This window comes from Ovis aries, chromosome 11, assembly GCF_016772045.2.
Source record: "Ovis aries strain OAR_USU_Benz2616 breed Rambouillet chromosome 11, ARS-UI_Ramb_v3.0, whole genome shotgun sequence".
Classification (NCBI taxonomy): Eukaryota; Metazoa; Chordata; class Mammalia; order Artiodactyla; family Bovidae; genus Ovis; species Ovis aries.
Window position 1 is genome coordinate 22082866 of NC_056064.1, and position 20979 is coordinate 22103844.

The window sequence follows — 20979 nt, forward strand, 5'->3', positions numbered from 1 at the left end:
TGGGGTCAGTGGGCGGTAAGGTTTCTGGAAGAGCCAGAGGGAGTTTGATGTGTGATGTGGGGAACCCAAATCTGGTGCTCTGTGACTACCTGGAGGGGTGGGGTGGGGAGGGAGGTGGGAGGGGTGGGTACGCCTATGGCCCATTCTTGTTGATACATGGCACAACCATCACAGTATTGTAAATTATCCTCCAGTTATAAAAAGCAGTGCGAAGTCCTGGTGGTGAGAATGTGATCCAGGGTGTCTCCATTTTTGCCCATCAGATCAGATTGCATGGTATAGCTGTTGGAGAGCCTTGGAAAAGGCGGATCAGTGGGGAAAGGTGTTGACTCTACTCAGAAAACACCCATCTGTTTCTCACATCTAATTAACAGAAAAAACTGGAATCTCCACCCGCATCCACCAATCCCTTCCTGGAAGATGAGCCAGCGGCAGAGATGGAGGAACTGGCATTAGAGAAAGGAGATTTAGAGCAAGTAAGTCTGGTTTGCATTTCCCCTCACAGCCTGCCGAATGTTTGTTTCTGAAAATGGGTCTGCTCACTCTTAAATATGATCCCTTGGCTGTTGACCACGTTCAGAGATTACAGCTTTGGTGGTCTTCCTAGAAGGGCTTTATCTGAAAGTGCATTTAGAAACCTGAATAAAAGAGCAGTCCTTCCTGCCCCTCCCCACCCCACCCCGCTGCTCTCGAGTCGCCTCACCACCGGCCTCAGCAACAGCCAAGCTTCATCAGTGGGTATGGCAGGGTGGCCGAACTCTGCCTGGGCTCATTCATCATCTCTCGAATTTGGCAGCCCAGCTTTTAGTTGTCCCCTGATCTGGTCTGGTGAAGACATGAGAGGCTGAAAGGTCCCTGGTGAAGTTAGCAGCCCCTGTCAGCCAGGAGAGACTCCGACTCAGCGGAAGCCAAGCACCTTAGGTCTGAAAGCCGTCAGGGAGGCCTGAAAATACCAAGGGGACCAGTGGCATATTTGGAGAGTTACTTTTCAGAGCACACCAGCACTTTCATTTCCTTCGGCTTTTTCTGTCCAACTCTTAAATTTCCTCTCCCTCCATTCCAGAGAATGGTGTTTTTGTTTCATTGCCATTTTATGACACGAGAGGTTAGAGCGATAAATCAGGACTTTTCCTGTCTGGATTAGTGAGCCTTCTTTTTAATTTTCTACACTTGGCTGCTGGAGGATGATTTTATGAGATTATTTTGATCCAGACACCACCGAAAGGGAGGCCGGCTGGGAAGAGCAGCTCTGGGAACCCCATAGCCGTGCCCGTCGCAGTTCACCCTGTGCTCCTAGCCCGGGGGGACGATAGGGGTACAGTCCTGGCAGGAGCCAAGACAGCAGAACTCCCAGGAGCAGCTCTGAAGCGATGCCACAGGGGTATCTGATCCACTGATTAAATAATTATAATAACACGGATGCCTCAAATTTTTATGGTGCTTTACAGTTTAGAAGTCTTCCACAGGCTTTACTTTATTTCGTCCTTCCTGTGCCTGCCTCTCCTTTTACAGGATTTCTGTGAGCGGCAGGCTCAGTGACTAGCCCAGAGTTACAGAGTTTGGAAGTGAAGAAGCTGGGAAAGGACTGGAAGCCAGGTCTGGAAGTCAGAGACTAAAATTCCTTTCCTGGCTCTCTTTGCATCACACCGTGATGTCGCCCTGAAAAGTGGAGGACCTAGAAATGAATCCCGTGAATAAAAGGGAATGAATAAAACTGGAGAGATGCCCTGAGGCCACATCCCAGAGATCTACAGGATTAAATGTAATTGATTTAAAGCCATCATATCAGCTAGGCTAGGAGAAAACAAAAATTTCTCTTAAAGAAATGCCTCTCTCAGGGGCTTCCCTGGTGGTCCAGGGGTTAAGACTTCATGCTTTCAGTGCAGGGGTTGAAGGATTGATCCCTGGTCTGGGAACTAAGATCCTACATGCCACTCAGCACAGCCGAAAAAAGAAAGAAATGTGTCTCCCCCATTTGGGGAGGAAGGACTGGGATGAGAAAGGAGAGTCCAGGTGTGGAGCTCATCCTCCACCCGCGCTTGGGTGTCTGTGCCCTCTGAGCTGGCCTTCTGTAGTTGGGCCATTTTCAGGGCCCTCCTGTCTCCCCAGTGCACATGGCTGCCGCTGTCACACCCAGAATCATGCAGTTGAGCACTCAGAGTTGCGCAGTGCTGTTGGAAAATTATCCCATCAGCCAGTCATCTCTGGGTGTCACAAAACTGGATTATGATAGAGTTCCCCATGAGCTACAAAATCAGTTTTGTCAGGTAACTTGGTTTTGTTTTCTTTCTTGTGGAACTTTTTGCTCATCCTGGAAGCTTGAGATTAAGCTTGTCTTAAGGATGAAGATCTGCTCATTCTAAGGACACACAACACAGGTGCCTAGGGTAACGCAGAGTCACGTGATGGAGAAGATGCCAGACTCTGGTTTGCCATCAGCTGGCTGTGTGACCTTAGGCGGGTACTTTTCTCACTGGACTTCCCTTGTTTAGAGGGAGCCAGTGGTTTTCCAGTTCTGTTCCTTGGTGCCCTATCACATGTCACTGTGGGGAGCTGGGAGGAGACCAGAGCTCCAAGTCCCTCCAAATAGAGCAGTTCTGTTTTGAGTCACTTTTTTCATGGACTCCCAGGTAAAATTCTTTTGGGATCAGGGGTTCTAGGTATGTTCAAAAGGAAAGTACTAAGACTTTGTGGAGGTCCAGTGGTTAAGACTTCAGCTTCCAATGCAAGGGGTTCAATCCCTGATCAGGAAGCTAGATCCCACATGCCTCTCGGCCAAAACAGCAAAACATGAAACAGAAGCAATGTTGTAAAAAATTCAGTGAAGACTTTGAAAATGGCCCATATATTTAAAAACCTAAAAAAAGTACTGAAAACCTCTGAGCTAGATGACCCACCCTCAGTTTCATGGGCTGTTCCTTTTTAGTAATAAAACTGACACACCAGTGACTAGTGCCTCCTCGTCTGCGTCCCCAACCTCATACCGCCTCCCCAGCACCATCCCGCTTGTGGTTGATTAGGTGGGAGTTCCAGGACCCCCCCGCACCCCCGCCCCGACTTCCCAGTCACTCTCTGGCTTCTGAAGTTGGGCGCACTGGAAGAGGAGGAGCCAGGTGGGGCTTCAGGGGGAAGCACACGAAATGCGGGTGGTGAGCTCGGCTGGGGCAGGGGGACCAGTATTTGTCCTGGGTTACCCAGCCTGTTGGCATCACTGCAGTCAGCAGACAGGGTGCCTTCCAGATGAGCCTATAGAGAAGGGAGTGTGAACTTGAGGTATTTACTTCAAGCAGTCTGTGCCAACATGTTCCCAATGATTAAAAAATGGCATCTGAAAGAGGACTGAGGGTCCTCAGAGTATAAAAGAAAGAAGAAATGAGGAATTTCTGGCTTTAAAATGTACCCTTCTGGTGATCCGAGCAGTTAGATTTAATCTGTTTACATTGGATTGTAATAAAAGGAAATGGGACCAGCTGCAGACCTCCTTACTGTGACAACAGTAACCTTTTATTATTCCATCAAACTCCAGGAGGAAATAGCTTAAACATCTGCAGCTTTTGGACAGAATCCACACACTCCGAAGTCCAGCCTGAGTGCTACTGCTAAACGACTTTAGTATGTTCTTTAAGCTGAGAAGCAACCCTTTAGGGAGCCTGAAGGTGCAAAGGGAGACACCAACTTGAGCTCCAATTCTAGCCTGTAGCATCTAAATATGAACACAGATATGAGGCAGCCAGAAGCAGGAGGCAGCTCATTGGGGGTTAAAAAAAAAAATAGACTTGAGGCAGTGCCTGCCATTGTTCCCCTCTTGCTTCCAAATCACATTGAAAACTCTGTAAGAGGACAGGGAGCTATGACTATGGCTATAGGCCCCTCCTCTCTGCTGGGAGCGCCATTAGAGAGCAGAGGCTGGGCAAAGTAGAGTCTCCTGAGGAAGGTTCAGGCCACCTGGTCTGTCTGGCTATGCGGCTGGCTCTCTGAGCCACAGCCAGAGGTGTCTGTGGGACCTCATCAAACTTGGGTCCCCAGGAAGACAGGTCAGGGTGAGTTTGTTGAAATATCAGATAGCCATACTCCCTAGTCATTGAAATCTCTGTTTATCTGAATAAGCTCTCTGGATTCATCCATACATTTTTATCACATCATTTTGTGCATACGTAAAAAGGAAAATATAAGCAAAATAAATAGGTAAAGATATTCCCCAAACTTCTTCGCCTTTGGAGTCTTGACTCTGCTGAACTTCTTTTTTTTTAAGAGCTTTTTGATGTGGATCAATTTTAAAATCTTTATGGAATGTGTTACAGTATTGCTTCTGTTTTATGTTTTGGTGTTTTGCCCATGAGGCATGTGGGATCTTCTCTCTCCAATCAGGCATCCCCCTGGGAATCCAACCAGGGATCCCAACCAGGGAACCCGCACCCCCTGCATGGGAAGGGGAAGTCTTAACCCCTGGACTACCAGGAAGTCCCTCTGAACCACTTAAAAAAAACTTTTAATTTCAAAATAATTATACACTCATAAAAAGTTGCACAGAGAAGTCCTGGATGCCCATCTCTCAGCCTCCCTCAGTGCTGATGACTCCCATAACTACAGCACGTTATCAAAACCAGGATGTTGGTGCTAACCTCGTTTTTCACTCAGGTGTGGATGTCTCTGCTGCCACTCAGTGTGGTCCCAGCTGCTGGTGATGTGCCGTTTCTCAAAATGCTCCTCTACTATACCTGGGATATACCTATAGTACGGTCATCATCAAACCAGCTGGTTAACACTGACACAGTACTAGTCACTTAACTCTAGGCCTTATTTGGATTTTTTATTGTTATTTGAAACCGTCTTCTCTTTTTTAAAAACGTAATGTCAAATTTAGGGAAAGTTTTAAAAATATTGCTGCTACTGCTAAGTTGCTTCAGTCATGTCTGACTCTGTGCGACCTCATAGACAGCAGCCCACCAGGCTCCCCTGTCCTTGGGATTCTCCAGGCAAGAACACTGGAGTGGGTTGCCATTTCCTTCTCCAATGCATGAAAGTGAAAATTGAAAGTGAAGTCGCTCAGTTGTGTCCAACTCTTCACGACTCCATGGACTGCAGCCTACCAGGCTCCTCTGCCCATGGGATTTTCCAGGCAAGAGTACTGGAGTGGGGTGCCATGGCCTTCTAACTCCCAAATATCTTTCACCTGAGCTCACTAGTTTCTGCCATTTTGCTGCACTCACTTGATCATTTTCTCCCCTCGCCTCTCTCTTCTGTCTCTTACTCCCCCTCCCTCTGTCTGTCTCTCTTTCAGAACAAGTCAGTGTATAAGTATCATGCCCTTTGTCTCTGAGTATTTCAGTATGTATTTCCTTTCTAGGAAACACATTCACTTAAGAAAGATGTTCACTAAGGAGAGGTACTCACTAAAATCACCACAGATCAAAATCAGAAAATTTAACACCAGTGTGATATCTCATTTATAGATTTATTTAAATGTTATAATGTGATCCAAAAGTGATAAATTAAAACACTGTCAATTGTTGGGAAAGCACACTGAAATTAAATAAAGCCAGATGCAAAATACACATGTTGATTTAAAACATGACAATATTCTATATTACACAAACCCCCATTTATAATTTCCAGAAGCTATCCTACAGACATGTGAATATTTTTGTCAGGAGAAGAAAATATAAATAAAGGGAATAATTATAATATTTATGAAGATTGCATTTTAGTTAATGAAAAGGCATCTGGGTATTGTGGTCTTGTTTTCCAGTTCTAAAATCAGGATATCTGGGTCCCCTGTGGCTCAGCTGCTAAAGAACCTGTCTGCCATTGCAGGAGACACAGAAGCCAGGGATTGGATCCCTGAGTCGGGAAGATCCCCTGGAGAAGGAGATGGCAACCAGCTCCAGTATTCTTGCCTGGAAAATTCCGTGGACAGAGGAGCCTGGCAGGTTGTAGTCTGTGGAGTCGCAAAGAGTCGAACACAACTGAGCATGCCCATACACATGCTGTGTGGCGCTGTTAAAATCAGGATATTTCAGGATATCTAATTCTAAAAAAATTAGACAAATTAAATCACATTTCTCTGTTCATTTATCAGATCACTTTATTGAAAAGAAGAACAAATTTTGAAATATAAGTAACTGACTTGGAAAATGTAAAACAGATAAGGACCACACCTTCACAGTCATCACACTGCATCACAGATCCCTCATTCTAAACTAATGGAAATATAGACAAACCCCTAAGGTATCTATGAGATGAAGTAGAACTTTGAATCTAGCCAATTTAAACTCAAATTAACCTGGTCTTACGTGCTAAGTCACTTCAGTCATGTTCAACTCTTTGCTACCACATGCAACCCGCCAGTCTCCTCCATCCATGGGATTCTCCAGGCAAGAATACTGGAGTGGGTTGCTATGTCCTCCTCCAGGGAATCTTTTCGATCCAGGGATCGTACCCACGTCTCTTACATCTCCTGCATTGGCAGGTGCCTTCTTTACCACTGATGCCACCTGGGAAGCCCAGAGTCTCTTACAGTCTCAGCCTAAGGCCTGACTTTGGCAGTGGCTTCTGGATAGTGAGAGAAAATATCCCAGACTATAGTTAGTCTTAGGAAGGACCAGAGTTTCTTCAAATCCTGCCAAATAAGTAGATAAAGACATGGAATTCTTAGAAGGTGAAAAGGGAATAGAGCTAGACATGAGATTAAATGGGGCATGTCTACAGTTGGCGTTTCTGGTGATCATTACCAGTTCTTATAGATGTTTTTAGGCATTTCGGGTTTTTTTTTTTTTTATTATTACTAGAAGAAGGTAATCATTATTTCCATCTGTCTTTAGGAGCTTAGCTTTTCTCATGTATTAAGAGATGAACAGTTCAGTTCAACGAGTATGTTATAGTGCTGATTTATATCCAAATTGTACCCTTGTATCAACCCCAGCAAAGCCTCAGAGACCTGTATCTATTTTCAAGTGCCCACAAACAAAACATAGATAGAACTGACTTTTTCTTTTTTTAGGAACAGAAATATGTAGGAAGATCTTGTTTATTTTTTAGATGTTTTGAAAGGAAATTTAGTAGCAAACAGTAGTTTTTAAATGCTTGCCTACCCAGATAACCTTTTTATCAGATATAGTTTTCCCAGCGTCAGTTGGGGACCGCGGCGGATCCATGTTTTCGCTGCTACGAGGCAAAAAATACAGATAGATGAAACAGCCAGCCTGTCTGTCTGTCTGTCTTTCTATCTTGGTATAAGGTCGCCAACTAACTGTCTCTTCTTGGGAGGAACTGCCTTTATGCAGCTATTTTCTCTTTTAAAAGGTTTAGGTATAAAATACTCTTTTAGGAACTTGTGGCAAGAATGTCGAGAGTGTAAAGTAGCAAAATACAAAGTTAGCAACCCTGTGTTGGCCCCCTACCCTTCTTGTTGTTGTTTTTGTTTTTTCCTATTTGTTGATGAAATTCAGCAGTCAGGAAACACTGCAGGGACAGCAGTGATCTAATAGGAAGAGTTCTGGTTCAGGAGATAGGAAGCTTCACCCTGTGCCTGGGGGCAGGCTGCTAACACCTACTGTGCCTTCCTTTCTTTAGGTGTAGCTCAGTTGTGTCCAGCTGTTTGTGACCCCATGGACTATACAGTTCATGGAATTCTCCAGACCAGAATACTGGAGCGAGTAACCCTTTCCCTTCTCCAGGGGATCTTCCCAACCCAGGGATCAAACCCAGGTCTCCCTCACTGTAGGTGGATTCTTTACCAGCTGAGCCACCAGAGAAGCCCTTCTTTTAGTGTAAAATAGTAGTCAAAATTCCTACATTGAGGGTTGTTGTGAGGAGTAGATGAGAGGTTATTTTGTATCAAAGTGCTTGGCCCATAATAACAAGCAGTAAATGGAGGCTTTTAAAACTAGACTGTGTAAAAGTACTTTAGACATTCCAAGGCACTGCCCAGCTATAAGGTGCTGATTATTAGCAAGAATTTGCATTTTTGAAACATCGGTCAGATGATGAAGAACTTCCAAATTGAAAATGCATGTGTTATCACAGTAGCTGTAAATCTTCACTGCACAGAGCACATAAATGATGCCAGCAAAGCTGGTTTATTATTCACAGGCTGGCATGAATTATAATACAGGACATAGTCCCAGTCTAGTTACACTGTGTGCTGCTTTTCTGTAAGTTAGGAGTGAACTTTGAAGGGATGTTTTTGTTGAAACTGCTGGAAGATTTGCAAAGATGGCTCAAGTATAGAGTTTCTTTTTTTCTTTCCTTTTCTCTCTTTTTTTCCTTTACAGCCTAAGAAGCCTAAAGCCCCAGACAATCCATTTCACGGCATTGTTTCCAAGTGTTTTGAGCCGCATCTCTACGTGTATATTGAGTCCCAGGACAAGTGAGTGACAACCACTTTGCTTTCTCCTGCCCTTTCTCCTTCCTCGAGTCAGGGAGGGGCCTCACAAGGGCACAGCTCCTTCTAGAGGTTGAAGGAGGGACTTGGCATGCCCATGACCCTCCCTGGAAAGCTGCTAAGGATACTTTTTGGTCTTTTGAGCATTATAATGTATTATGTCTGTAAATCTCAGAAGCCTGAATGTGACTCTGAGGTGCTCCCAAATGGATCCCAGCGCCTATTTCCAAGATGGGCACTGAGCCCTTACATCTGCATGTCAGCCTGCCAGGCTTTATGATGTCAGGTGCTGAAAAGTGGAGAATGAAAGCCTCAACTCTAATGTATATGTTTTCAAGTATAATTTGTTTAACTTTTCATTTTGAAATCATTTAGATTCACCAAAAAGTTATAAAAGAATTCTCATATATCCTCTGTCCAGAGAATGATGGTGGTGGTTTAGTTGCTAAGTTGGGTCGGATTCTTTGTGACCCCAGGGACTGTAGCCCACCAGGCTCCTCTGTTCATGGGATTTCCAAGGCAAGAATACTGGAGTGGGTTGCCATTTCCTTCTCCAGGGGATCTTCTGACCCAGGAATTGAACCCATGTCTCCTGCATTGGCGGGCAGGGTCTTTGCCCCTGCACCACCTGGGAAGCCCCCAGGGAATGGTAGCAGTTTATAGAACCGAAGTTATGAAAATCAGGAAGCTGCTGTTCTCCCCTGCATGTCCTCCCTCTGGTCCAAGATCCAGTCGTGGGTTTAGTTGTCAGGTCTCCTTAGTCTCCTTTAAGCCTGAACAGTTCCTCAGTCTCTTCTTTGTCTTTCATGACCTTGACACTTTTGAAAAGCGTTTGACCAGCTCTTTTGTCCAAAGCCCTCAATTTCTGTTTGTGATGTTTCCTCTTGATTAAATCCAGATTATGTGTTTTGGGCAGGAACACCACAGAGGTGACATTGTGTCCTTTTCAGTGCCCAGCGCACGACGTCAGGAGGGGGCACCTCACGTGGCTTTGTCCTGTTACTGCTGAGGTTGACCTTGACCAGTTGCTTAAGTGGTGTCTGCCAGCTTTTTCCCAATAAAGCTGTGCTTTTGCTTTAAAATAAGTATTTTGTGGGGGGATACTTCGGAACCATGCAAACATCCCCCGTCTCGTCACTTCGCCCCTCATTGTCACATCCCTTGACCATTCCTGCCTGACTGTGATTAGTGTAGTGTTTGCCAAACACTCTGGGTTTCTATCATTTCTTCTAAATTTACTAATTGGGATTCTACTAGAAGGAAGAGCTTCCTCTTCTCCCCCACTTGTTGGTTTGCTGTTTTTGTCTGTTTGGACTGACGGCTTCTTATTTTCTTTGATGAATTATCATCATTTAATATACATGGTTTTTACAAATGCAGGGCCTCCAGAAAATGCTTACCAAGCAGCCCACTGCAACCACAGCCAGCTGAATATGGTCATGAGTACTCTCACAGCCAGCAGAGTGTGGTCATGTTCCAGTATCCACTTCCATGCATAGGACAGGGACCCCTCCTCATCCCTGAATCTCTGTCCACAGCCAGAGCAACTGTGGAAGGGCCATTTTGGAAAGGCCGGGTTTCTGAAACATGTCGAACTGACTGGAGGCAGGCTGGTCCGGGCTTCGAGAAGAGGCCCTGAAGCCTAAAGTATATGTTTAGGAGGACCAGAGAGTGGCTCACACAGGGACAACAGCAGCTCTGAGAAGCTCCTCAAGGGGCGTTCTCTGGGAAAGCACTTAGGTCTTAAAGTCTAGTCCCTCTCACCCTCTTTTTTTTTTTTTTTTTTAATGTTTCTTTCATTTTAGCACATTCTTACTTAAAAGTATATTCCAAAGGTAAACCAGAAAATTAAGAGAACATTTCAAGCGGGTATTTGTGTCTTACCTGGAATGTTATTGTTCTTCAGCTATTTTATTTTATTGTTGTTGTTCATTTGCCAAGTCGTGTCCAACTCTTTGCGACCCCATGGACTGCAGCACCCCAGGCTCCTCTGTCCTCCATTATCTCCCAGAGTTTGCTCAAACTCTTGTCCATTGAATTGGTGATACATTGCTTCTATTCTTTTCTTTGTTGATTACAAAATGCATATTTTGTAATCATATTACAAATTACATATTAAAATCCTGGAAAATTAATTTGTGGAAGAGCTTCTATGTTAACAAAAACAACCTCCTCCCTGCCACCTACCCAGCAAAAAAAAAAAAAAGTTGCCTTGACATCTTTTGCCTTGTAAAGCCTCAGTTTTCCTCCTGCTCTCTATCCATTTGGCTTACATCCATAGGCATGCAGAAGGGCAGACTACTAAAATCAAATTTAAGAAATCATTTCCTCATCTGTTAAATAGTTACTATTACCTTTTTTTTTTTTTTAACATCCTGTCTTCTGCATTCACAAAGTTTTTTCTCAAGATTACTAATAAGACATCTCTGCAGGGCAGGAAAAAGGAGCTGCTGTTTGCCTGGTAGATGAACAGGTCTTGAAGCAGCCCACCTGTATGACTGTTATGGGCCAAACCCCTATCTTCTCTTATCAATCCAAATTCTTATTTTTAGAAAGGCTTGAAAGCAGCTGGGCCTAGGGTTTAAAGTGCATATCTGAGATAACCATGTGGTTTCCCCAAACCTGTCCAGTTTAAAAAAAAAAAAAGAGTCATTTTGTGGATTATCTGGTATCATCCTGGGATCCACTCTTCTCACATGGCCTCAATTCATATAAAGCACACTCATTGTTCATGAGACTTTGGGTGAAGGGCCAGCCCTCCCTTCCTCAGGGACTCTCCATTTCTCTCTGAAAACGCAGTGCTGGCCCCTCAGCCTGCCGCCTGGCCTCGCTGGGACACGTCCACAACACAAGGGCAGTAGCGGAAGCTTCTCGTAGGAGAACTGCGTAGGCCAGGCTGCTCTCGCTCCAGAATAAGCAGCAAAAGCTGGGAGCAGGAAATCAAGTTCAAGAAACCCATTTCCTCATCTGTTACAGGAGAGCATCAGACACAATAATGCCTAAAGCAGTGGGTTGTTACCCTCGAGTCATAGACCCCTCTGAGAACCAACACAAACCACAGGCCTCTTTGCCAAAAAAGAAAAATCCACATGAACCCACACGCTATTTTGAGTACAGTTTCAAGAGGTTCTTCCAAGTCCTTCCTGAAGTCAGAGAATCCTAAGACTGGGGAAGGAACTCAAGTGGGCATTGACTGGGGGCAAATCACTCCTCCTGTCGTAGCTCTGCAAGAAGGAGAACCTGAGGCCATTCACAAGCTTCCAGAGGACAGAGACCCAACCCAAGATAGTGGAAAGAGCGTGGGCCTGGGTGCCAGACAGACCTGCGCTTGCATCCAGGCCCTGCACCCCGCCTCGGGCCTCCAGCTCTGGTCCTCACCTCTCCGAGTCTCTTTTGCACCCTCTACAGGCGAGTGAATAAAGCCCCCCGCAGGATTAGCGGCGACGGTGAAGCGACAGGACATGTCGGCTCCTGGCACAAGAAAGCAGGGCTCGGAGCCACGTCTGCCCTGCCCTTCTAGCGATCCTGTTCAGGCTCTCGGGTGCTTGGGTGGCCTGGTCGGTGCTGCCAGCTCTCCGCCGAGCCTGGCGTGGGGTCCACTCTCTCATCTCCATAGCGCCCTCCCTGCCCGGGGAGAGTCCTGGCAGCACCTGCCCCCGCCCAGGGCCCAGCAGCAGCAGGAGGACTGCGGAGCCGGTGCCCAGGGAGGAGGCAGGAGTGGGGCTGTCCCGAAGTCACCTCTCACCCGGCTGGGCCGCGCTGTCCTTCTGTGCCCTGAGCTGGTTTCTCAGTTTTTGTTTATGTCCAAGGAGGAAGTTGTATCTCTTCTACTCTTGGAGATGTAGTCATTTTTTTTGGCTGACTCTTGCAGAAGCAGTTTCTCTCCATAACTTTTCCTTCACTCCATTCAGTGACATTTTCAGGCTGAGAAATTATTAGTGACTCCATTTCTGCCCATTTGATTTCTCTCCATAACCACTTTTTTCTTCACTCCATTCAGTGACATTTTCAGGCTGAGAAATTACTAGTGACTCCATTTCTGCCCATTCTCCTGAGTTCTCTGTAATAGCTTTTGTTGAAATAGAGCCTGCCACCGCTTCTAGCTTGGTCAAGCCTGGAGTTTCCTGTAAACAGACGTTGCTTATCGTTGCTTCTAACTTTCAGAAGAGTTCCAAGAATTGTACACAGAGCTCCTATGTATCCTTCACCCAGATTCTTCCATTAACAGCTGTCCCTCCCACCTCTGAGCAGACACACTCACAGACACATTCTCATGTATATATACACATTGTTTTTTGTTTGTTTGTTTATTAGTGTCTTAAGTCATGTCCAACTCTTTTGTGACCCTATGGCCTGTAGCCCACCAGGCCCTTCTGTCCATGGAATTTTCCAGGCAAGAATACTGGAGTGGGTTGCCATTCCCTTCTCCAAGGGATCTTCCCCACCCAGGTATTAAACCCATGTCTCCTGCAGGTGGATCTTTTCTACTGAGCCACCTGGACAGCCCCACATAGCCACAGTGTAGTCATTAAAATCAAGAAGGTAGCGTTGACACAGCACTTGCATTGAATCCATAGACCCCATTCACTTTCCCCATTTGTCCCAATCCTGTTTTTTTATAGATCTCAAATCCATTCCAGGATTGTAGGTTACATTTATTTGTCACAACTCTTGGTTCCATCTAGAAGAATAACTTTTATCTTCCATAGCCTGAAAATTTTTGATGAGTGCAGGCCAGTTACTTTGTGGAATGTCCCTCAGTCTGGTTCTGACTGATGCAGACTCGTGAGTCATGATTCATACAGAAGTGGTGCCGTGTTTCTCTCAGTGACTCCTATCATGAGACATACAGCGTCAACATGTCTCATTACTTGTGCTGCTCATTTTTACTACTTGGTTTAGATGGTATCGGCCAGGTTAATTAATAAGTGTTTAATAAGTGTTAATTACTCAACCTTGAACCCATATAAATAGCTTCTTTCTCATATTTTACTTATTTATTTTACCATTCGTTAATGACATTTGTCTGAATCCTTTATTACTTAGAGAGTTGCCAAGTAATTACTTTTCTAATCCCATCATTTCTGTCTTAAGAAACAGCTTTATCTTTTCTCCATTTATTTATCAGCATGGACATGTGGATTCCTGTTTTATTCAGTGGGTTTATAGCCATTACTATCTTTTTATCTTTTAACTTTATGTTGGAATAAATTTAGACCTAAAAAATTTTCAAAAATAGTGCAGATATTCCATATTCCCTCTCATAAACTCCATGTTCGCATCTTAAATAACTATAGTATAGTTATCATCAAAACCAGCTGGTTAACACTGATATAGTACTAGTCACTTAACTCCAGGTCTTATTTGGATTTTACCAGTTTTTCCACTAACATCCTTCTTCTCTTCCAGGATCCATCATTATTTGTTCTAATGGTCGAATCGTCCTTGACTTGGCCCCTTCCAGCTGGTTTTCCACCCTTTTTGTATGCCCTTAGTGTCTTTTGAGCACTTTCTTTCTGGCACAGCAAAATACACCAGGCTCATCTTGTACTTTCCTAACCCAGCCCTGGAGTCATCCATTTTTCCAGGATCCCTTGTTCCCTTGGCGGGAGATGTTTAGAAACTAAGTGCTGGTCATCAGGTCTGTTCATTACTGCTTGAGTACCGTGCTTCTAGGCCCTCCACGCTGAGAGAGCTAAGAAATACATGTATGTGTATATCTGTGTATATTTTTATCCTTTTATACCTGTTTATATATTTAAACCCATCAGTCTATGCTAGTAACTCCAGTTCTAACCTAACACCACAGGGGTTATTGGAGTCTCCCTGTTCCCATGTCTGTAACTACTCTCTACAGCCGTGAGAAACTTGTTCCCAGTATCGTCCATGTCGTTATTTATCTGCTCCATTGGGTTATCTGGTTGGGGCTCTCCAACCCACTGACCACACCAGAGCCAACCCTCCTGCCCCAGTCAAAAGGAATGGGTGTATGTGAGCTAAATCACTTCAGTCGTATCTGACTCTTTGTGATCCTGTGGACTGTAGCTCACCATGCTCCTCTATCCATAGGTTTCTCCAGGCGAGAATACTGGAGTGGGTTGCTGTGCCCTCCTCCAGGGGATCTTCCCGACCCAAGGATGGAACCCACATCTCTTGATGTCTCTTGTACTGGCAGGCAGCTTTACCTCTTGGCCACCTGGGAAGCTTGCATGTACCCTTGGATGAACAAGTTCTCTAACTTCCTAGGGTCTTAAGCTGCTTTGCCCACACTCATCCTCTTGCCCACTTCTTCTGACTACCATCTTCCTCTTCTGGAGCCATCTCTCCTGTACTTTCCAATTAAAACACCATTTCTGTGAATGCTGCCTGCAGATCCACCAGGAAAAACAGCCTTGGTCATCCATACCTAAGCTTGGTCTGCAGTGTAGTTTTTCTGTCTGTGTTTTAATCTTTCCCTCTATTGCCATCGCTCTGAAATAGTCTTTGTTCCCAGGTGGTTTTACGTATCAGTGGCACTCCCAGCAGTATTTCACATGGCTCCCCCGAAATGCTTATACAGTTCCTGGCTTAAAAGCTCAAGTTACAGGGAAGAAGGCAAAAGACCTCATCCACACCCATGATGTCTTTCTTTAAGCTGGAGAGAAAGTGAATCTGAGCAGTCATTGTGACACCACAGGTCTGTATAGCACTTTTGAGATTTGAAATCAAAGCCTCGGGTAGTTGATAGAGCTTGGCTTCGGAGTCAGGCCCCAGTTCAAATTCTAGCTCCAATAAATTCTGTGGCCTAGGGCAAGTTATATTATTTTTCTCAGCATCAGTTTTTTCATTTTTAAAATGGAGGTATTAATGCCTTCTGATCAGGGCTGCTGTGAGGATTAAATGAGATTGTATTTATAATGCATGCAGCAAGGTACCTAGTTTATAGGCTTACAGCCCAGGGTCAGAGAGAGACCGAAAAACCATTTTGGAACACAGCGTGGAGGGGTGAAAGGTGCGACACCAGTTTGCTGTGGGAATTCAGATGTGTATGAACCTAGCTGCAGGCATCTTCTGCCTTGGCCAGCCAGCGCCTTCTTCCCGTCCGTCGTATTCTGTACTTTTTTTTTTTTTTTTTTTTTAAGAAATTTTTCTGGGTGATGTGTACTAGAACTGAACCTGGGCCTCCTGCATTGGGAGCATGCAGTCTTAGCTACTGGACCACCAGGGAAGTCCTTGATACTTCTGACTCTAGGCCTTTATTCTTTCGCCTGAATCTGCCGTGGAATTTTCTGTCTAGTTTCCTCTCATATTTTCTTTGTCTAAAACAAATTGTTTGTAGTATCTATACTGCAAAACTGGCAATTTATTGGCATCTTGAGATCTTAAGATCATAAGCATGAAGGTCCTGTCTCCCCTAATAGGATACTGTGTCTTTATCCTCACAGCGCCATGAGCAGGACTTAACCCTTTATAAACGTTTATTTGATTGTGATTGCTTTCGGGCATAAAGGGCAAGTCTACGATTCCGTTCAACAGGTCAGCATGCGCATGCCCCTTTCTCCAGTAGCTCTTCCTATAACGTCATGCCGAAACTCAGGGTAGCATTTGGTGTCTGGAAGAAATGGTAGCTTTTTTTTTTTTATTTAGGTGAACTCATTTTTATCCGATACAGCCCACAGCACTTTGCACATACTAAGTGCTCCACCCGTTTTTGATTGGTTTGGACCCTCTGTGCCAGCTCATGCACCTTGCCCTTCCCATCCAGGTGACTCTTCCTCTTCTGTGAAGCTGCTTGATTGCTCGTTTTCCAGTGTCTCAAGTGGCATAGCAGCGTGCTGATGAAGAGTGCTAGGTGAAAGAGAGAGGTGGGATATTCTGACTGGTTTATTTCTCATTCACACCAGAGAACAGTGTCCAAAGTAACCCAGTGAACATCCTGCAAAATGTGGAAGATTGTTAGACGTTTGTTTATGAGGAAATTTCTGTCTCTGTTCTATGATCATAATCGATTTACAGTCTTACTCATCAGCTTGACTCTGAACTAGGAGGTAGATGAGGAAATATCCTGGCTTCAGCTTCCAGGGGAATTAGATGAGAGGGTCAAGTAAAAATGCTTCAGAGCTCTGGCCCCTGTTTTGGTAGGTACCATGGACCCAGAGGTTAGAGTCTCTCATAGAAGGACTCTAGTGGAAGCCTTGCCTGCTTTTCTGAGCTCTCCTCTGTGCAGCAGCCCCGCCCACACCTCACCCTTCCATTCCCACCCTTTAGGGACAAGATGTGGAGGCTGGGCACCAACATAATTTGAAGATTAGTTTCAGGAGGAGCAGAAGTAATAGAGACCTTATCCCTGCTCTCAAGAATCTTGCAATAAGATTCTACCACTGTAGAGCAAGTAGCTTTCACCTTTTGTACCAGCTTCACCTTATAAGAAGGGACTGGCTACAGGACTGTCTCAGGAAGGATCTGAATTTACCCCGGAGATCAGTGAGAAAGACAGCCATTCCTGATGAGCATTGCCCACTGCAGGCTCAGGATGGGAGGTCAGCATGTTTCCAGAATAAGTGACACCCTCACACTGTATAGTAGTGTATTTTTTTAAAAAGTGTAAGCATTACAGATGCCAGAAATTGCAATTATATAGAGGAAGGGCGTGAGTAGGGGTTGTCTGGGTGCCCCCTGAGCTGAGCTAGGAGGGCAGTGAATAGATGGCGACGGGAGAGACACCAAGGAAGGCATCCAGGCAAAGGCGCAGAGATAGGGGCTAGAGACGGAGCTGAGGGGGCAGCTGAGGGGAGTCCAGCTGAAGCGTGGGGACACTGTGGAGGAGAAGTGGGAGATTAAATGGAAAGGTGAGGCAAGAAGAGGGTGTGAGGAAGGGGGATGGTCACCCTGGAGCTTTCCAAGGTCAAGCTCCTCCTTGGCTTGCTGACCATTGCCACCGTCACAGTGCACCCAGCCTAGGCCTGAAGTCCTTTGAGGGCAGAGTGACTGTATCTGGATATCATAAGCTCTTAGTAGCAAAAGCTTTTGGGTAAAGTGTCAATCTTCCCCTGTTCGTGCTAATTGATACTGTGTGTGGTTCTTGTCTTTTTCTTTCTGACGGTTGTATAAATACATGTAAAAAGCACAGCTGGTTTCCTGTAGCCTCAGACAGTAACCTAAAAAGAAGCAGAATGTCAGGGCGGTGGGAACACCCTCGCCTTCCCCATGTTTCATACAGCACAGCTATGCAGGGACCAATTAATACAGCCCTGTGGGATTCGAACAGTGATGACTCAACATGACTGAGGCAAACTCAGTGACGTTCGAATGGGAAGTGGGCGAAAATTAAAACCATCGTCACCACCGTGACCTGGGACAAGCCTGGAGCTGCTCAATAGTTTCTCTCCTCTCAGAATTTCTTGCACCTTTAATTCCAGAAGTTGTAAGAATAAACTACATTAAAGGAGAAAAAAAGCATTTTTTTTTTAAAGAATATTTCGTTACAGTTCCTCTTTGTTTAGGTATCTATCTGCTGGGAATCCTGAGGTTATTGTTGTTTTTCAGTTGCTAAATTGTATCCGACTCTTTGCAACCCCCTGGACTGTAGCCTGCCACAGTCCTTTGTCCATGGGATTTCCCAAGCAAGGTTACTGGAATGGGTTGCCATTTCCTTCTCCAGGGGAACTTCCCAGATCAGGGATCAAACCCACATCTCCTGCTTGGCTGGTGGATTCTTTATCATTGAGCTACCTAGGAAGCCCACCTTTAAGTTAATGATGTCTAAGTATTTGCTGACATTATACCTTTTGTGTTTAAGGAGTAGTAGGGTAGAGTGGAGGGCTTCCCAGGTGGCACTACTGGTAAAGAACCTGCCTGCCAATGTAGGAGATGTAAGAGACATGGGTTCGATCCCTGGGTAGGGAAGATCCCCTGAGGGCGTGGCAACCCACTTCAGTATTCTCGCCTGGAGAATCCCACGGACAGATGAGCCTGGCAGGCTACAGTCTAGGCTCACAAAGAGTCAGACACAACTGAAGCGATGCATGCATGCACAGGGTAGAGTGGGTAAGAACCATGAGGTTTGGAGGCAGGCTGCTTGGTTTTTAATCCTGACTCCCCCCACTGTCTGGCTGTATGACGCTGGACAAGGTCCTTTTCTGTTCCTTGCTTTGTAAAAAGGAGGTTAGTGTTAGTCCCTAGGTCATAAGGTTATTTGTGATGATCAAGTGAAGTTCAATGAAGTGATGCTTACAAAATGCTGTGCAGCATAAGTGTTCAGAAAATGATGACTGTCATGATGTAGGGTTTCACTTCTGGCAACAGAAGCTGGTACTAATATGGTACTAGGACCAGGGCACACAGCTAAGCAGTAGATTCTAGGCTCAGCTTTGCCACTAAATTATGTGACCAACTTTGCACGCCTTCATTTTGTCATCTCTTAGAGGGTCCAGTAATACCTTTTCTTTCCTCCAGGGGTTTGGGATCAAATGTGACCATGGAATGCCTTGGAAAGTGTAAAGCAGCAGACAAATGCCAAATTTTGTCATTGATGTTATTATGGGGGAGGGTGGTGTTTGGTTGATGATACTGATAAAGATGGGTCCAATTTTTTTAGTGTTTTAAATTAATTGTTTTTTATTAAGGTATAGTTGATTCACATTATTGTATTAATTTCAGATATACAACAAAGTGATTCAACTATATAGGTTGATTCTTTTCCTATATAGGTTATTATAAGATATAGAATATTGTTCCCTGTGTTATACAGTAAATCCTTGCTAATTGTCTATTTTATATACAGTAGTATGTATGTTAATCCTATGCTCCTAATTTTTCCCCACCCGCTTTTTCCCCTTTGATAATCAGATGTTTGTTTTGTTTATGAGTCTGTTTCTGTGAACAGATTCATTTCTGAATATAAGTGATATCATATATTTGTTTTTGATTTACTAAAATTGGTCCAGTTTTCAATATTAACAAGCATGAGGAATGATTTCCTGGTGGCAGTCAAGCACAATTGCTTTCTCCTTGTTGAACTAAAATGACAGTTCACGTTTTCTTCCTCCTAGAAACCTTGGAGAGCTGATAGATCGGTTTGTGGCCGATTTCAAGGCCCAGGGCCCACCTAAGCCCAACACGGACGAGGGGGGTGCTGTGCTCCCCAGCTGCGCTGACCTCTTCGTCTACTACAAGAAGTGCATGGTGCAGTGCTCACAGCTAAGTACTGGGGAGCCCATGATCGCCCTGACCACTATTTTCCAGAAGTACCTCCGCGAGTACGCCTGGAAAATCCTCTCTGGCAACCTGCCCAAGTGAGTTCCCATTCTTCCTGGTGTGAGTGGTGAAGTAAGTTTCTGAATGTACCTAAATATGGAAATCTTTGAGGACATCCATTCTGAAGTTGTTTACTGAATTGCTAAGAATATCAGGAAAATCCCCTGATGGAGTTTCTAAGGGTCTGAGATGGTTTCCTCTCGAATGGGATCCCCTAGCCGATCAGGACCATCACAGGAAATGCCTGCTCTGGCCACCAGCATAGGTCATATCCTAGTACGGTGGACTCCAGAATGTCAGTCCCATTATAGATGGATTTAGTTCACGTGGATTCAGTGATTCAGGGATAGGTACTTTGCAAAAAAAAATGTGGGGTGATGGTAGAGATGGCTTTCGAATAGGAAGGGCAGTTTCACTGAGGCCAGAGTCTCTTTTACGACATCCTGCTGTCTTAGATGGAGCCTAATATTTAAAAGTGTTGGGGGGTTTGTGGAGAGGTCATTGTATAGCAGAACTCCTAATTATAGTGACTTGTCTGTGTTATTCTGAGGCACAAAAACATCATTCTATTTTTTATTGTGTGTGAGTATTCAGTTGCTCAGTAGGGTCCGACTCTTTGAGATCCCCATGGACTGTGCATGGGATTTCCCAGGCAAGACCCCAGTCTCCTCTGTTCATGGAATTTCCCAGGCAAGGACACTGGAGTGGGTTGCCATTTCTTCCTCCAGGGGATCTTCCTGACCCAGGGATCGAACTCATGTCTCTGGAGTCTCCTACGTTGGCAGGGGTATTCTTTACCACTAGTGCCACCTGGGAAGCCCATATTTCTTACCACTTGAAATAAAATGGATCGTTCAACTAGAATTTTAGAGATACTTGGTATATATAGTAATTTCTGTTATAAGAGAATATGATCTAAAGCAGTGCTTCAGAAGTTAGTAATTCTAGATCTTCGCCATAGCTAAATTCAGCAGTTCTGGAACGAGCTTCTGCCACGGCCGCTAAAATGTGTTACATATAGGAGTTTTACATCATTAGGAGGAAGGGAGAGCCCTAGGCTCTGCAAGACATTTAAAGTAACAGGTAATGGTTCACCAATGAGGATTTCTTTGAATATGATTAACATTATTTTTAAATTTTTAATAACTGGTATCCTGATTTTCAAAATAATGTAAGTTTGTTATAGTTTGGAAAACACAGAAGAACACAAAGATGAAGATTAAAAAAAAAAAAAAACACCACCCGGAGAAGAAAAATTGAGCTTTTCAGTATACATTTTTCTGTTCTCTGTTTATATATGTCGTGTGTGCAACTGTGTGCTTTTGCTTATTTGTTTGACAGAATTGGGACTGCAGTGCTTT

General features: G+C 44.6%; 1 protein-coding gene across 1 annotated transcript in view; it reads left to right on the top strand.

Moving 5' to 3' along the window:
• The window catches only part of VPS53 (VPS53 subunit of GARP complex), a 124331-nt gene that overhangs the window by 60451 nt on the left and 42901 nt on the right, over positions 1 to 20979 (top strand). Inside the window, 3 exon segments of the mRNA XM_012185438.5 lie at positions 375 to 476; positions 8274 to 8368; positions 19414 to 19656. Coding sequence (XP_012040828.2) covers positions 375 to 476; positions 8274 to 8368; positions 19414 to 19656 — 440 coding nt within the window.